The sequence below is a fragment of the Rattus norvegicus genome, chromosome 7, assembly GCF_036323735.1.
Source record: "Rattus norvegicus strain BN/NHsdMcwi chromosome 7, GRCr8, whole genome shotgun sequence".
Lineage (NCBI taxonomy): Eukaryota > Metazoa > Chordata > Mammalia > Rodentia > Muridae > Rattus > Rattus norvegicus.
The window spans coordinates 100572103-100590565 of NC_086025.1; the positions used below are offsets into that span (position 1 = coordinate 100572103).

Below are 18463 nucleotides of genomic sequence, written 5' to 3' on the forward strand. Positions count from 1 at the left end.
ACAGGGTAAGAAGTTTAAGGAAAGTGAGGATGCTCCAACATATGTAACAGTTGGGAGCCTGTAGCCAGGCAATTGTTGTGTGCTTAGTAACTTGCTTCCAAGAAAATGAGGAGGAAAATCAGAGTAGCTCCTTGATACCCTAGCACATATGATGACCCTGGCTGGGAACAAAGATATATCTTACGTCAGAGAACCCATGATATGATGTGGCCCTTGACATGATGTGACGAAGACACTTGAAGGCTTGGAAGATGGCTCAGTTGGTAAAGTAATTCCCTTACAAGTGCAAGACACTGAGTTCAATTCCCGATAATTCACATTTTAACAGTAAGCCAGGTAGCTTACTGTTTAAGGCTCAGTGTTTAAGAACATTGGTAGAGCACTCAGTTGAACTTGAAGCACCCACATGGTGGCTTACAAGTGTCTGTAATTCCAGTTCTTGGGATCAACACCCTCTCTACACAGGCAGAGAACACACATGTGCAGACTTAAATGCAGGCAAAAAACCCACATACATAAAATACTTATGGTGGTACATGCTGAGGAGGCAGAGGTAGGAAGATCACTGGGGTACTCAGGCTAGTTAGCGTAGCCTTCTTGATGAATTACAGGCCAAAGAGAAGCCATGTCTCAGAAATAAGTAAAACAGCAACAGCACAGATTATCCTCTAGCCCCAGAGCACAAAAATGTACCTGCAGAAGAAGGGGCCTGACTTCTGTGGTCGTCCTCCAGAAAACCTTATACAGATCTCAAATGAATGGCCTTCATCCAAATACCCAAAGCTCAAATAATAAAGACTGCAAAATGGCCACAGGCTATAAAAAGTTAAGGCAAAGACACAAGTTCTATCATGAGGCATTCTGGGATAGAGGCTTCATTGGGAGAGAATTTGTGTCATTCTGCTAATGTCAGAACCCAATGACTGTGGAGCACCAATGTTTACCTTTTAGTGACAGGGACCCTAAGGGTCTGTGACGGGGAGTTGCTAATTGTGTAATGGCTTGGATATAAATCAACCCCTCCCCCCGACTCCCCACTCACATACTAGAGACTTAGTCCTCAGTGTAATAATGCAGGGCATGAGTGAGTTTAATCCATCAGTGAATGACCTATACAGAGGTTGTCAGCTATACAAAGTGGGATCTGATTGGAGGATAGAAATTTCCAGATTTGTCATTTTTGAGTGTTTACTGTCCCACGTTCTTGCTCTTTGCCTTCCGGCTATTACTGTGTGACATCTTCCTCTCTCACACTCCTGCTACTATGATTTCTGAACCACCAGGTTACTCTTTTAGATCCAGTCAACAAGACTGAATTCCAGTGGGCAAGGGGCACTCAGCAGGAGCTCTGGGTGTCAAGGGTAAAGTTCTGCCCCTTCCTGTCACACACACCCTCATAGGGAAAGGAAAAGACACAAGCCACTGCAAAGTTACAAATTTATTGGTCTGGAAATAAATACAAACATCTCATTAAGAAACTGTCCTGGAAAGACATAATACAATGATTTCTTGTCAGCATTCAGTCACTCTAGCCTGGATCCCTGATCTTTCTACACAAGGTCAGTGGAAGGCTCCATAGTAGGAGTTGGCAGGTAAACTGATTCCTTTTCTCTCATGCCACCTACATGGTGTGACTACATTCCTCTAGCAACTCCAAGATCCTGGGACTCACCAAGCCTTGAGGGCTGACTCCCAACAGTCAAGTGTCTCTGATCTGATCACATTTCCTATAGGAAAATTCCAAGGTTAGCCACAGTAAGAATCGAAAGACAGTAGTATAGGGCATGGGCATTAGGCTGGCATTGCTTAGAGAGGCCAATGCTGCAAACCCAGTCAGCAGGAGGGGCAGGAAAGGGAAGCAAGTTCCCACGGAATGTACAGAATCCAAAAACCAGTCATTCCCCCAGCAGTACACATGGTTCTCTCTGAAGAACCAGCAAGGGGCCAGGTGAGAGACATTCAGTTATCAAGTTTAAAGTCAATGCTACATATCAATAATGGGAGACAAGGTGTGACTCATTCTCACAAGATTCCAGATCACAGGCTGGTATTCATGGAAATCCACACCCACCAGGTTCTATCACTTGGTCCTAACATTAGTCGTCAAATCCCATGCTCATTCTATCCCCATCCTTCCCATGCCTAGAGACTCATCCCAGACAAGGACCACTGTCACCTGCTGGGTTCTCCCTCCACCTCAAAGAATGCAACTACAAATCAAAACCATCTTCCCCAGGGACAAAGGTATCATCCACTCATTCACTGTGGAATGGAAGCTGGGTATGATGGGGTACATAAACTACATAGCAAGAGCCTTAAACCACTGAAGTATTTGCGGAATCACTTTCTCTATAAAGCCAGGAGTTTGTGACTAGTTTCCCCTGCATGTTAAAAGGTTGCCAGAAAAACAGGTTGCGAGTTTCAGCATTCAGAACTCTAAAATCAATTCCTTCAAGTGAGCCTAGTAGACTTGTTTTTCCTCTACCTGCCCTAGATCCCACCGCTTTCTCTTTCTTGTTTTCCCTACTTTGAATAAGGTGCCCAACTTTCCTTCCTCTCTTTCCTTTCAAAACAGAACTACGTTTGTTTCCAGGAATGAGTTTAGTGGGGAGGAAACAGGAAGTAGGCAGGCTGGCAAAATGCCTGTAGACCAGGATGCTGGATCAGCCTGGGCTTGGAGCCAGGCAGTGTTACAGCTATATATTTCTTAGTTTTGGCAGTTTGGTATCTGAGGGTAGAGAGAGGGTCCACCAGGCCACTTGTTAGCAGATCGGAACACTGAACTGCCTCTTGCCTTTGGTCCACCACCACCCACCCTGGTCCCAGGAGGCAGCTTGAACAGCCTGGGTCTGCCACCGCCAGAGTTCATTCTTACAAAAGCAGCTTTAGATTAATACCGCATTAGCGTAGGGTGGCAGGCAAGGGTTGGGGGCTAAGGAAGAGACCACCAGTCCAGGATGACTGATGCAGACTGCTTAGCAGGACACCTCCATGGACTTGGGCCCGGCATTGTTCCCTGTGGCACCCGAGCTGGGGGTGATGTTCAGACGGGCATCCTCACTGGTATGGGAGCGGCTACGGGACCCCTCACTTGTGTGTGAGCGACTTCGGGGCCCCTCGCTGGTATGGGAGCGGCTACGGGTGCCCTCCAGGGATGTGACACTGGAGCCAGAGGCTGTGCGGGACCGCATCAGGCGAGTCATGCTGGCAGAAGGCACTGGAAACACAGAAGACAATAATTAGGACACAGAAAGTGTGAGACTGTACCCCTGTCTGCCAGCCATGATGCTATCCAAAGAGCACAGCTGAACACCACTTCTCTATTGTCTTTGTCCTTGAAGCCATCTACTTTCTGTGCCACTCACAAAGGGGACAGTAAGGCCCAAGATGTGGGAAAGGCATATAACAATCACATGACAAGAGACCCAAGCCAAGGCCTGGGTCTGAACCCCAGTTTGTTATGTGCTTCTTCACTGGCTGACTATCGGATTATCACACCTGAAGCCTTTCCGTTCCCATTTGCAAAATGGAGCCTCTGTATGACCGTGTAACTTCCTCTGCAATGTCCTGTTGGTAGGCAGTAGTAGAATGTGGAAGCCAGCAAGGCCGGTTCCTGCACATCCCAAGAAGGACGCTAAGATCTCACCACATGGTTCCTGAAGAAATGTTAGCAGTCTGTCTGCCTTCCAAAAGTCTGCTACCTCTCAAACCCTGGCAAGACCAAAACTGCCCATGCCACAGCAGATGCCTGACAAATGGGTACAAGACAATCCTCCTCCTATCTGGGGTTGCAGTGTTTCCCCCAAATTCATGCTCACGCGAAACCTCAGAATATGACCTTGTTTGGGATACTTAGAGATGTTTAGTTAAGATAAGGTCCTTCTGAATTAGGATGATCTCTAATCCAAAGGCCAATATCCTTAAGAGGGCCATACGGATGGAGAGATTGGTGTAATGTAGTCACAAGCCCCAGAAGGTCTATGACGTAGTCAGCAGAATCCAGCAGGCAAGAAAGGGCCTTGAAAAGTGAGCCTAGCCCTGTCTAAACCTTGACCTCAAATTTGTAGCCTCTGAAGTTATGGGAAAATCTTAAGCATTCCTGATGCTTAAGAGCTTTATCTGTGAGAATCTCCTAGGTTACTCATTGGGGTGACTAATGCCACACCCCAATGAAGCACTGCCCTAGGCCAGACACCGAAAATTGGATTAGTCCTTGCTCAGTGGAATTCGCTCCTTAAAGAAAGTGTTTGCTCCTGGTTTGTCTGTCTCTGTCTCTCCCTTCCTTCTTTTCTTTCTTTTTTGTTTGATTGTTTTATTGTTGTCGTTCATTTGTTTTATTTGTTTTGTTTTGTTTTGAGTAAGCTCCATTTATCCCAGGCTGGCCTTAAACTCTCTACGTAGCTGGGAAGACCTTGAACTCAGAATCCTAAGCATGCTGTCTCAGAACAGCCTATTTTTAATTCAGAAAAAAATTAGGGTCAATGCGTATCTGTGGCCCATGTGTTTGTTCCTGAGTCTCTATTTCTCCACCCAAATCTGAGTCTCTGATGACCTCACCAGGAAATGACAACTTCCCATGACAACACCAGACACACAATGGACTAGTTTTATGAGCCCAGAATCACAGGCAGGCCTTCTGTGAGCTGAAACCTTCTCTTTCAGTAATGCCCTTGGGTCTGTATCTCTCCCTTTATTTTCTCCCAGATCTATGGGAACCTTTGTCAAACTGAACTGATGGGACAGATGGAAGACAAGTTTTGGGAACAAGTAAGGCCTTGCTTTTGCTTCGTTTCCTTCCAGAATACACAGCCGATGAGCTGTGATCCATGTTCAGCCAGGGAAACCCAACTACACCCATATTGGCCAGGGACAGCAGGCTGTGGAGGAAAGTCCACAAGCAAATGTGCTTTGTTGGAAAAAGACACCTAGCAACAGGATCTTGTCTAAGGCACTCGTATGAGGTTGCTTCACTCTGTCCTGCTGGGAAGCAGGCATGGTGAAGGCTCATATGAAGATTATAACTCACCCAACAGGCCCACCATTTCTAAATGGGTAGGTGGTGCCAGGAAGAAATATGAAGTTAGACTTCCCCAGTTATGAAGAATGCATGGACTGTAACTCCCAGAAGTAGGCAGAGAAAAAACTGAGTAGGACTGCTTTGATCCAGAGCAACAACTAACATGTCAACCAGTATCCATCCAGGCTGCTACCCAGCCTAGCCTATGAGTCCTGGTCAGAGTCTGGCATTTCTGAAAACAGAGGCTACCTGAATGACAAATTCACTCTAAGCTTAAAGCAGGAAGCAACCAGACCTTGTAGCAGGGTACTCAAGGTGCTCAATGATATAATGATCTAGCAAAGAAGCACCCTTCCTTCAATCTCAGGCACTCTAGTCTCCCTCTTACACTGGGTTCTGGCTCAAACAGCCTTCAACCTCTCTGTGGTCTTCTTAGCCCCTCCCTTGTAGGATTATTGTGATGGTTAAAGGACAAACAAACTCACTAATCTTTCATCACCATTATCATCCCCATCATTGCTACAACTGCTGGTGTCCTGAGCAAGCATGTAATCAAAATTAGGGGCATTCCTTGATCAGCTGTTGGTCATTAGGTTTTGTTGTTGTTTGGCTTTTTGTTTTGCTGTTGTTGGCAATGGTGATGTTTGAAGAGATAGTCCTAACCTAGAATAGTGGTTCCTGTCAATAATCCTAGCATTTGGGAGACTGAGGCAGGAGGACTATCATGAGTTCAAAGACAAGCCTTGCCAATAGGGATATGGTCTCATTCTTGCACCAAATGGTTTTAAAATGGTTCTTGTATAAAGCTAAATCAATGTCAGATGCAAAGCAACTTCTTCTGGTCATGCACACACACACACACACACACACACACACACACACACACACACACATACATGATGAGGTCCTCTGCTCAGAACACACTGCTCAGAAAGGCAAGCACCATCTTGGTTTGCTGTGTGATATACGTAACACAGTAACCACACTGGTTACTGATCCATTCCTCACTCAGCCATGTGTGACCATAACTACTCCTTTCTTAGACTTGCCCAGTGCTTAAGAGCTGAAGGCAGCCAAGATGACAGAGCCCACTCCAGCCCCCAGTGGCTATAACATAACCACCCCAACACCTGTCTGTGCCCAAGGTGTTATACTCACTGTATCCCATGCCCTGCACAAAGTACTTGAAGGCCTCTGCAAGCTTGGCAGGCTGTAGGAGAGAGAGGAAGAATGAGGTCAATGGCTGGAGATACAGATTATCATGGGCCACCTGTATCTGCAAGCCAGAGCTTTGGCCCAAGATGGAGCCACCACATGCGAACAGGAAAAGTCCAGAAGCAGAAGAAAAAGCCAGGATGGTTGTGGGGACCAGAATCAGCTTTGGCCAGGAACAAACAGCTTAAGTCTGCCTCGCGGTTGAAAGAGCATGGATAACTGACAAGATTGCTGAGTCAATGTCCTCAACTGCATATAGGCTCAAGCCACCGTCTGTGCTCACAGCCCAGTGTATGAGCCACTTAGCCTGCTAGGGACTCTGTACAACCATCTCCAGGAAACCTGACACCAGCCTTACAGGACACAGTACTCCCAAGTGCACGTGACATAGATGAGCAAAATGCAGATTGTATAGATGAACCGGAAGCCTCTGGGCCAAGAATCCTTGTGCCAGAGGTGGTTTGCGTCAGGTTGATGACAAGATGGTTGAGTAAGTAGAAGGATGGTGATGGGAAATATTAGAAGAAAGAGGAAAGGGTGGAAAGAAAGGATGGGGGAATAGAGAAATGGTGGGAGGGACAGAGAGATAGAGAGATGGAAGGAAAGGAAGGGCTATGAAAGGAGGGAGGGAGAATGGAGAGATAGAGGGAGAGAAGGATGGGGAGATGGCAAGAAGGAAGAAGAGAAGAGATGGTGGAAAGGAAGAAGGGATGGAGGTAGAGGAAAGGGCAGAGGAAAGGATGTGGGAAAGAAAGAAGCAGAGAAGGAAGGGTTGCAACAAGGATAATAGAAGGAATGGGTATAAAAGGTCAGATCGTGCACTGACTGGTAGATAAAAAGAAAATTGAAAGAGGAAAAAGATGGGTGGGAGAAGAAATGGAAGGAAAAAAGGATAGAAGGAAAAATGAATGTATTAATGTATTAACAGGCTATGGGAGGGCGGTTATATCACTAGCTGGGTTAGCCAGGCTATCCTTGGATAAGTGATCAGTCAGGGCCAAGACCACTTTCAAAGCCACTGTTTCCTCTTCACAACTCATTCAACCAAATCAGGGGACCAAGGTGCCTTCAGTGGTATATCCGTGTCATTCCATGATCCCAGTTCAGTAAGACACCACCCCGTGGCTCACTCTCCTCACAAACAGAAACCATGTGGTCCCTACGCTGCATCTGCACCAATCCTGCCACTCATCTGCAAGGAGGCAAAGAACTCATGTGACATTTGCCTATGCAAAAGTTGCCCACTAGGATCTTGTGACACTACAAACAATGGCATAGTAGGGCATGCGTTGGCTGCAGAGAAAAAGGATGTCTTTTGTGTTGAAGATGGGCTGATTCTGAATGAGAAGAGTAGGCCAGCTGGGTACCACCGGCAACTGTTACCATAGGCAACATTCCTTCTCTTCAGCCTCAGTTTCCCCTTATGATGCTGAGCTGAGATGCCAGCTCCTTCAGTCTCTGAGAAGGTGTAGTACAGTCTGACCAGAGGTAAGAAAGTCTTTTGCTATCACACCTAGTCTGGGAAGGGATGGTGGGAGAGGTTACACAGGAATCAGGCTTGAAGCTCAGCTCCCACTAGTGTTTAAATAGTCCCAGTCCTGATGAGGCTAGGTCTGTTCTGGCTGCAAGCAAAACCGAGAGAGCAGGAAGTAGAACATGGACTGGAGGAATATGAACATATAAGCTGTGCAGATTCAGAGGTACAGGTCCCCACACGACTGAATACATGTGCATGTAGGCACATGAATGTACATATGTGCACAGACAGGCACACATGTTCAATGCTCATGTGCATATGCATATGTTTTGGGGGGAGAAGGAGGGTATGAACATACATTTTGGTGTCATATCCTCTCTGTCCCTCCCTCTGCTCTGAGATTGAGCTCCCAGTAGCCCAGGCTAGGGTAGGACGACCAAGATTCTGACCCCATAGCCACGCCAGATCCATCTGGCAAATCTCTTAAACCTGTGGACCTCAAGGTCATCCAATCCCCAAAAGCTGCTTGATAGGGATGGGGCGAGCCCACATTATTCACAAAGAACATTTTATGCAGGATATATGTATAAACAACAATTGGATGCCAAACAGAGCCAGTGGGGAGCTCATGGGCCCCAAAGGCACATGTAATCTACCAGTGGAAGGTGGCAGGTATTGCATGAAAAAGCCACAATTTCACTCACCTGAGAGATCTGAGGAAGGCCTCCACAGTCTGCCATCTAGGAAGGAGGGAAGCTGGTTAGCACCAAACACCCACATAGTTGTGGCAATCTGTGCTCTATGGGACTGGTCCCAGCATCACCCACCTGGCACTGCTCTGGGTGGGGGCTGCTATTGACTGTGACCCCTTATCTTCCTTGGAAACTACTCCTCAAAGCTTACACACAGCAATAGCCTCCACAGGCACTCCCTATTAACCCCTAAGAGCATCCATACAAGACTTAACTGCGCCATTTTGGAAGCCAGAGTGGCTTATGGAACTTCCAAGATCCCAACCTCCAGAGAATACCCAGTGAAGAGAGATCCTCAGGAAGGAGCTGAGCCTGGAGCACATTCCAGACACAGCTGCCACACACAGGTGGACTTGGATGTGCAAACAACCCTGACTGCATGCTGTGGGGATTTTGTAGACCTCTAAGCACAAGGTTGCAATCACACTGAAATCAGGAGACTTTGCTGGAGGAAGTTTCCTTAGCCTCACAGCCTCTCACTACACAGAGGGATCTGATGCAAGGTTATTCCTGTCTCATCCTAGGTAAAAGAGACGTTTATCCTGTGCTCCCAGACTCTCTTTCTCCAGCTATATGGGCAAATGTGTAGACCCCTGCAGTCTAGTGTCTGAGATGGACCACTTAGCAGCTTCAGATGGACTCCAAGCTTCCTTGTTTGCTCGCTCCCTCCCTCCTTTCCTTCCCTTCCTTCCCTAAGTCCCTCTCTTCATGTTTCCCTTCCTTCCTGTCTTTCAGAGACAAGGTCTCAAATATACGGTCTAGGTTAGCATAGAGCATGCTATATATAGCTGACATCCTCCTGCCTCGGCCTCTCCAGTGCTGGCATTGCAGGGATATGTACTACATCCAACCCCCAATGCTTATTCGTAAGGCTCTAACAACAGTTCTGTGCTTCAATAAGCATAGCTCAGCTCCCAAAACACATGAGACCTTGACACCATGACAGCTGCAGCCCCGCTCTTGCCCATTACCTTGAGTAGGGTGGTCTTCGTTGGGTCCAATTTGGAATTGCATTCCACCTAAACAAGGAGAAAGGCTACGTAAGTACTTGACTCACAGCTAACGTCATGAGTGCCCTGCACCCTGTCCTACCACCTGAAACACCAGTGTTCCTTCAGCCATAAAGAGAGAAGGTGGGCTTTGAGTTGTAAAATGCATGTGGCTTTGGAGCCTGGCTCTACCATGACTGTCTCTATGACCTGGAGACAACTTAAGTCATATCCGGCTCCATGGAGCACGGCAGAGGCAGAGCAAGACAGTTTCCTGTCACACATCTCCCCAGGCGTGGGAATGTAAGAAAGTACGTATCCTCTCTGTGCCTCCCTAGCAGTGCAAGTGGGAACTAAAGGGTAGACTGAGGCAGGAAGCTCTGTCTGGCCCAGCTGCCTTGCTATTCTGCTAAGCGGAAAGGTACACTGGCTGCTGAGACTAGGAAAGAATCCCTAACCAAGAAGCCTAGCATTAATTCCGCCATGTAGATAAGGTGCCCATGAAAAGCAGGAGGGCAGGGCAGGAAGCAGATGGACAGGCAGTCAGAACTGGTGACCACACAGAGAAACTGGTCTGAGCTCTGCCCCAAGATGATGATGTCATATTTAAACAATGTCTTCGCAGTGAGAAGGTCATACAGGTGAGCACATGTGGCCTGCTGAATGGATACCTACCACAGCATCCACGGCAGGAGAGTTGTCTCCAACCACGAGCAGAGCAGGGCACCTGCACGGGAGAAAGGGGAAGAGGAGTCAGCCCAGGATCCATCTCCAGGTTCTTAGACTTCAGACTTCCAGTTACAGCAGGATGCTAAAAGGCTGTTTAGGTTTCCCAGGACCCTGTGCGCCTCTACACCTCTATGGTACAATCCTCGCTTTGAACTTTGAATAAAATGGGCTAGCAGCTACTTATATCTTAGTATAAAACTTCAGCCCAATGATTTAGTGTCTTAATAACTTCATTCCAAAGCACCTCTGTCCAAGAAAGGAGAAAAGGGAATCTTCTAGGAATTAAGATGGGAAAAAAAATGTCTGGCATAAATGACAAAGCCAGGTTCACAAGTACCTAACAGTGTGGCACACATGGGGAACCATAAAATGACGCCATCATTGCCCCTGGAATATGCTAGCTGCACCCTTTCCTACTAGACATTCAGGACTCCCTCGTGTCGGGTCCTGCATCTTTCATCTATAGGCTTTGGGAAGATATCCTAGATATGATCACACAGTCCCCATCTTGATGCTGACTCCAGCTACACAAGGGGAAAAATTCAAGTCAGCCCCCTGGGATAGAACATAGATAATCATCTCTACTGTAGTGTTTCACCCTAAGGTTGTGTTTCTCACAGCCAGCCAAAGCCCCCACCAGCAACCCTAAGGAAAGCCAGGAAGGCAACACAGGAGAAAGAAGCCACTTACTGCAGGGTGACAGTGTGGGTTCCAGGCATTGGCCGCTCAATCTCCAGGTCTCTCCGGCTGCAGACAATTCACATGTGGTTAGCATAAGCAAACCTACCCCAGAAGCCATTCCCACTACACCAATCCTACAGGTCCCACCATAGACCATCCTAGAAAAACAACCTCAGGTCATCTTCATGCAAGCTTCCACTAGAAAGTTCCAGAACTTTTGACTGATGCCGATATCCTTGTGTAATCCCCTCTCCAGGAAAGCTCTGAACAAGCACTTCATCCTTTACCCTCAGCTGCCTCTCCTCCTAACAGCATCCAGGGTTCTGCATCCTCACAGCATTCCGCTTCTTTGCCCAACTCTGCCCACAGGGGATTTTATTCTGAGTCAGCCTTGAGCACATGCCTCAGCTCTCTGCCTGCTCAGCTGCACCCCACTCATCTGGCCCCACTGTCTGGGTAGGAGCTCAGATGCCAGCAGAGCTCGGTCAGTGCAAAGGGCCAAGCGGCTCCTACACAGCCATTGTCCTCCCCAGGCCCCACGCTATTAGCCTAGAGCTGTGCGGTCCTGCTCTCTGCTTTTACCCCAGGTTTGCTGCAGGAAGCTGATGAGGACCCTGGTGTGACCTGGCCGTTTCTGCCCCTGCACGGGGCTCTCACCTGTTGTAGGCGCTGATGAACAGGTGCAGGTTGCTCGGGTTCATGTCGTTGAGGATGTGCTGGCGGTACGTGTGCACCACCTCCACATTGCTGTGTATCTCCTCCTGTGGCGACAGAGGAAAGAGTGGGGAGGCCTTGTCACCAATCTCCAGCCACAGGGATGAGGAAGGAAGGCACAGATGAGGCAGAGGTAGCTGAGTGAGTCTGGTGCAGACATCTGAGTGATAGCTACTGGTACCAGAGAGACCCAGCTTTTCCTCAGGAACCTCAGCTAAACTCAGGACTCCAGCTTCACAGCAACCTGCCCCCGTCACTCAGGGGATTAAAGTGGGAGGAGAAGCCCTTGGTTCTGCCAAGGCTGGATCTCCCCCCTCCACAGTGTAAGTGAATGTTAGAGCGGGGAGGGAGGAAGGGGTGGGTGGTTGGGGACAGGGAACACCCTCATAGAAGAAAGGGGAGGGGGAATGGGATAGGGGCTTTATGGACGGGAAACCATTTGAAATGTAAATAAAGAAATATTCAATAACTCCTCCCCTGCCCCCCAAAAAAGATCCTTTGTCAGCCTTAGCCATGACAGAGACATCCTGGGTGAAAGTGGTCTGAGGAATCTGATCAAATAAACAGTAGTAACCTGTGGGCATCAGAAAGCCTCAAGGGACTGGGGGACAGTCTGGACTGCGTGCTGATAATCTCAGGTTGCTCTAAACCATTTCAGTTACAAGCCAAGGGGTTACACCAAAGCAGGGTGTTTTCTGCTGCCCTAAGACTCAGGAGGGCATCACCATGATGTCACATCCATTAGCTCAGCAGTTGAGAATGCAGCATCCAGTAAGCAGTGCTGCACTGGGTCTGGGCAACCAAGGGATTTTCCAGACATTGAACTTAGATGTGAGCCTAAAGTATATCCTCCCTCATGGCTGTTGGCCTTGGAGGAGGCTAAATATGTGACATCAGACAAAAGCAGAGGCCAGGTCTGCCACCAAGTATACTGCATGGATGCCTGCTCTGTCTTCACTTCGTGTAAGAACCAGGCAAAGGAAGAGGCTTAGGAGACTGTTGTAGTCAAACTTACAAGTTCAAATTCCAGTCATACTTCTCCTGGTCTCCTGGAGACCTTACCCAAGCCATTCAACCTCTGGTCTGAATTTCTTCAGTTCAAACTGGAATGAATGTCGTGTTTACCCCATGGTTACAGAGTTCCTAAACAGACTCCTTGAGCTAATTCTTGGAAAGTACTAGGGATAAAGCCTCACACAGACACGGAGCTGATCTCATAAACATGCACACTGCAGACTTCACTCCCAACAATCCCAAACTGTTACAAATGAAGGCCCAACACAGGTCAACAGGAAACCAATGGTATGTCCATTCAGTGGAATATTACAAAGTACCAAATCTAATATGGTGTCCAAAAAACGTGAGTAGATTCTAAAATAATCACGCTAAGAGAGAGAAGCTATGGCAATGAGAGGAGTACAGGACTCACCTCACAGACAGAAAGCAGAGCAGAGGGTGCCTGGGAGGAGTGAGAAGAAGATGGCTCACAGTGCAATGAAATGGAGGGGAAGAGTGAAGGACATTTCCATTATCTCAGTTGCTGTGATGACTGATGGATTTGTTCAAATATGCAGCACATTGTGCTTCAACAAAAACAGTTTATCACTAAACCCCACCCCTGGGGAGGAGCTATTAGCTGTTGATGAGTGCTGGAGGGGAGAAAGGGGATCAGTTTTCAGCAAGGAATGTGCTCCAGATAGGTTTTCCATGCTCTGGTGTTTAGCCCTATACTCTTGTTCATACCAGTAGCACCAACAGGATTTCATAATTTTAAACACACACACACACACACACACACACACACACACACAGACACACACACACACACACACACACACACGAAGTCAGTAAGGAAATCTGGGAAGAGCTAGAGGGGAAGAACTCAGGGTACATTTGTTCAGAAGACATTGTACACATGTATAAAATTCTCAAAGTGGGAGAGGCAAGAAACCCATAATAATGGCTTGCTGACTGTGAGTCAATACTTCACAATAATTCAGACTTCAGCCTGGGTCACCCATTGATTGTATCTTGTTTGTACCATGTGCCCATGTGGCTTTGTGCTGAGTGCCACATAGCTAACTGCTCAGTGAAAACATAGGACACAGGTCTACACCACTCACCTTGCCGAAGAGGTGGGACACCACCATGTCTGGCAGGGCTTGGGTCCATCCTGAGATCTGTGGAGGGTGAACCAAGAAAGAATCAGCAACTAGGACTAGCAGCAGAGAGGAGAGTCAGATAGCCTAGGGCCCTGGAGGCAGAGTGAGAACCAGCTGGCTCCCTAGGCTTCATCCAGTTCTCCATGATAGCCTGGGTAGAGCTGACTCTGAGATGTGTCTCATAGGCCACTTTAGTAGAGGCTGGGTCCTACTGGGAGGTAGGACATTGGGGAAGTTTCTCTTATTTTTGTCCCCAGCCTGTGGGGCCAAGATCATAACCAAATCCTCTGAACGGAGGAGACCGAATAAGCCTTTCCACAGCAAAAGTTAGTTAGCTCAAACATCTTGGATATCACAGATCAGCTGTGTAGCAGTTCAGCTCTTGTCTCCAGGCTCCCTAGACCTACAGCCCAAGGCCAGGTCCGTCTGACTTTCTATCCAGTCCCTTCCCATCAGAGCCCGCATGGAAGAGACATACAGCAAGTGGGGAACCACAACCCAGCTAGGCCAAGCTTTCCCTGCTCCCAAAGCTCAAAATCCTCATCACAAAGACCTCATCACCCCCACACCTGGTCACCTTTGTATCCACAGGTAGGGTCCATTCAGCCCTGGCTGCCCCTTCTACATTAACCCCCAGATTTTCCCCTCCAGCCAGCCTCTGACCTATGAATTCCTATGAGGTCTCTGAATTCACTAATGACTTCCCACACCCCCTCCAAAGAAACTGTGTACAGCAGGACATGAAAGCATAGTAGTATTCAATAAATGTTCAGATCATGACATAAAATCTAAGCCATTAGGTATACAATAGGAGCTGTATAAATGCACATGGACACTGTAGGTGCTCAATAGATATAAAGCTGATAGCACAGGTAGCTCCACTTGAGTCGAGACGGGTAAGGGAAATGAACCCTTGACCTGGGTTCCTGGACTGACCCAGTGGCCACTTGCAGCGGTGGAGTACCAGGGGTGGGGGTGGGTGGCTAACTGAAGGTATTAGGAACCATGTCATCAGGCCATACTAAGGCTCCCATAGTAAGGATCCTGTAAGTCATCAGGCATCATAGGCTCTGACACTCATTCTAGGCGCACCAACAGCCCTAGATATGCAGGCTGTCTTTCCAGGCCAGAGGGACTGCACATGGGGAAATCATTAAAACCACAGCCTATCTCTCAGCTGGAGGCCTATGCCCCAGCCCCCCCTGTTTGGCTTAGAAGAGTGGACCAGCAGCCAACTGGGCCCAAATGGAATGTCCCTTTCTCAGCTGGAAAATAAAATAAAAGCCAGGCAAGATCCTTCATTCCAGGCTGCCCTACAGGGAGAGACAGGGCTCCCAAACTCTATCAAGGATTTAGGAAAAAAACAGCATCTAGCAGACAGGAAGAGGCGGGTTCAGCCCATGCCCCTTTCCCCAACAGCTGCCCAAACTAAGAAAAATATTATCCCAGTGAGAGACAAGTCACACCAGCCTGTGTAGCTTAGATCAGACGTTTCTCCCTATCCTTGGTAGATGACGGGGATTTTACAGAAAAAAAGAAAGCAATCTTCATTTAAAAAAAAAAAATCAAGTTCAACAAGATCCCTTGGGACAGCAGTTAGGGCCAAACCACTAAGACCTCTAGAGCAGCAAGTGGTTGTTAGCTTAAACAGGGCTGAGGAAGGGTGCTCTCTTGGACAGTAAGGAAAGCAGAAGGAGATCTAAGAAGACACTACCCTGAGTAGAGACTGGGACCCTGTCAACCTGTCCTGCCAAGCCTTACCTTGGAGGCAGCCCAGTCCATCCAGCCTTCAGCACAGGGATTCACATTCATGAGCACAAGGCCCTCCACCATCTCAGGGTTGTTGAGCTGTAATCAGACACAACATGATATATACTGAGGGCTTTAAGCCAGCAACAATGGGACCTAGAGCAGATGTTAATGGTTTCCTGCATAGTCAGTGCAGAACTGAGGTTCTTGATCATTCAAAACTTGATTAGGTCCTCAAGAACTCGGGAGGAAGAAGCCATAGAGAAAGAAAGAATGGACTTGCATGTCCCCTCACTTCACAGAGCTTTGGCTTCCCCATGTGCCCAGTATGTAACAGCCAAGCCATAACTAAGTGAGAAGGGCACAGAAATGCCCTGTGGCTCTATTACGTGAAATCCCTATGTATTTAGAACTCTAAGACTTCTAGCATCTAGTTGAGACTGATGCCCAGGTTGATTTGTACTTTGACAGTAAGCCTGAATACCCTTAAGGTGCTACACTTACTAAGTATCAAAATATCTTGGGCTGAAGGGCATAAGCCACTTTAAGATAACTGGTAAAGACACGAAGGACACCCACAGTGCTAGGAGTGGTCACTGTCATATTAGGACATGTCTGATTCTCATTTAGACTTAATTCTGGATTCCAGGTGACCTGAGTCACAAAACCCAGTGATAAACCAGTGCAGGATCAGAGGATTCTTTCAGTCAGAAGCCATTCACATTTCTGGTTCATGGAACAAGACCAGTGAGCAAAAGTTCCATATATGGCATTTCAGCACTAAAAAAACCAAAGCTGTTAGTATGAGGTATATGTCACAAATGGTCCCAGTGGCTCTCACTTGGGAAAGGAAAGTACAGCTTTGTTCTTTCTTCTGTTTAGGTTTGTTGTTTGTTGTTGTTGTTTTTGATGCTTTTCAAAGTGTGTGTGTGTGTGTGTGTGTGTGTGTGTGTGTGTGTGTGTGTTGCATACTTGACTGTGCAAGTATACATGCCCAAAACATCTATGCAAAAGCCAGGGCAAGGCAAAGGTATTTATCTCTGTTACTCTCCACTGTGTTCCCTCATCAAATAGGAAACTAACTTTTAGGCTAGGCTGGCTTGCCAGACACTTCTCTAGATGCCTCTGTCTCCACCCACTGCAATGCTAAGGTCACAGGCACCTGCAGCTATGCCTATCTTTTACATGGGTTCTTGGGATCCAAATTCTAGCCCTCAACTCTCAATGCTTGCACAGCACTTTCTTTCCCACTCAGATAGGTCCCCAGCCCCTAAGTAATTTTTAATGTAATCTTACAAACTGCCAAAGAACTTACTGCAAAGCGGGTCAGGATGTAGGCGCCAGCTCCTGTCCCCATGCCAATGACACTCTTAAGCCTGGAAACCAAATGAAGATTCAGGTCACCAAAGGGCAATGTGATAAAGCCTCTGTATACGACTATAAACTCCCCTCACTTGCTCCCAAGAGCTCCACCCCTTGGATGTCATTGCTGAAGATGCTGACAAGCTTGCCCATGCTATGAGAGGCAGACTGCCGTGATGTGCCCTCCAGGTTCAGAGCTGTGACCTTGGAAGCCTCATCCCTCTTGCTCCCTTTCCACTGACTATGGCCAGTCCGGGCTCTGAAACACCTAGCATCTACATGAAGGCCCATAAAGAAGTTGCCTCACTGTACTTCCAAGCTTTATTCTGGATTCTGAAACTTGGAATGAGAACAAATCAAGCCAGAACCATAGTGTTTAACCCTAGGAGAGGCTGAAGTGAATGAGAAAGGGGAGCTTGCAAGGGCAGAATGAGAGTCTGGAAAGAAAAGCCAAGTTTCCAGGGAACACTATTCCAGAATGTTCCATAGGGAGCTTGCAAGGGCAGAACGAGAGTATGGAAAGAGAAGTCAAGTTCCCAGGGAATACTACACCAGAGTGTTCCATAGGATCAGGAGGCAAGGACAGAATGTGTTTTGGAGCCGCTCACAAAGCAAGGCCACAGTCACAGGACACAGAGTGGGATGTTGAGCTGGGGAGACATGGGTACAAGCTGTGGCAAGTTCCTTTCTGAGAACTCCAACCTGAACTTTAGTAGTCAGGCCAGCAGCTACCCTTCCCTGACAACCTCGGGAGAGAGGGTCTCTTGCTCTTACCCAAACTTGTGAAGGACTCCAGGAAGCATTTCAGCCAACTGATCCATTGAGGGATACATGTACCTGTGGGGTATATGGGGAGGCAGATCTTGAGAACCCAGACCCTGGGAGAAGCAAATCACCCACACCAGCATATTCTGAAAGCTCAGGTACCAGCTGGCCCTTCCACACACAGACACTACAACCCCACCCCTCAGCATCCACTGTGTAAGCACACCCCACCCGAACACTGTAGCTTCCTCTGAGCTGAGAAGGGACAGTGATAGGCTGGGAGGACAAAGAAGCAAGGGACCCACTCTGTTTAATTGGTCAGGAAGGGTTTCCTAGAGGAAGTGATGCTGAGACAGAGCCCAATGGGGAAATGGACCCTAAACAGAGCTATGTGGAGGACCCTGACAGAGCTGGGAGGAACCTGAATGGTGTGACTTTACTTAACTGAAGGTTCCTTTAGGAGAAACAAGAGGCAAAGACATGTGACTCCTTTGGGAGTAGTCACACCTCAGCTTGGAGCCAGAGCATCTCAAGTACAATAATGGAAAAGCCACCTAACTATGAAGGCGTCAGTTAGTTTCCTGGAACTAAGTATACAATAAACAAATAAACAGAGTGGTTGATTCCTAAGCAGGAAGAAGATTCTAAAGAGGAGAAGACAGCCACTGATCCCCAATCCTGCTTTGATAGCTCTGTAACAAGAGGTGTCACCCAGGCCCTACCCCAGAGGGTAGGGAGAAGCCGCATCCTGTTCCAACAGTGCTCTACCTTAGGCACACTGAAGTCACCAGGTAAACTTGGGTGCACACACCTCACATCTTAATCTACAAATAGTCTTTACATAGTTCTCT

The 18463-nt window shown here is 47.7% G+C and overlaps 1 protein-coding gene across 2 annotated transcripts in view; it reads right to left on the minus strand.

Moving 5' to 3' along the window:
* Positions 1 to 1423: 1423 nt before the first annotated feature.
* The window catches only part of Ndrg1 (N-myc downstream regulated 1), a 41377-nt gene continuing 24337 nt past the window's right edge, over positions 1424 to 18463 (minus strand). For both annotated transcript variants that reach the window (NM_001011991.1, XM_039078783.2), the window contains exons 6-16: positions 17622 to 17684; positions 16801 to 16861; positions 15498 to 15584; positions 13698 to 13754; positions 11518 to 11621; positions 10870 to 10926; positions 10126 to 10177; positions 9433 to 9480; positions 8414 to 8449; positions 6176 to 6227; positions 1424 to 3217 (exon numbers count right to left, since the gene is read on the minus strand). In NM_001011991.1, the coding sequence (NP_001011991.1) occupies positions 2976 to 3217; positions 6176 to 6227; positions 8414 to 8449; positions 9433 to 9480; positions 10126 to 10177; positions 10870 to 10926; positions 11518 to 11621; positions 13698 to 13754; positions 15498 to 15584; positions 16801 to 16861; positions 17622 to 17684 (859 nt within the window). In that variant the 3' untranslated portion in view covers positions 1424 to 2975. The remainder of the gene's footprint in view (positions 3218 to 6175; positions 6228 to 8413; positions 8450 to 9432; positions 9481 to 10125; positions 10178 to 10869; positions 10927 to 11517; positions 11622 to 13697; positions 13755 to 15497; positions 15585 to 16800; positions 16862 to 17621; positions 17685 to 18463) is intronic.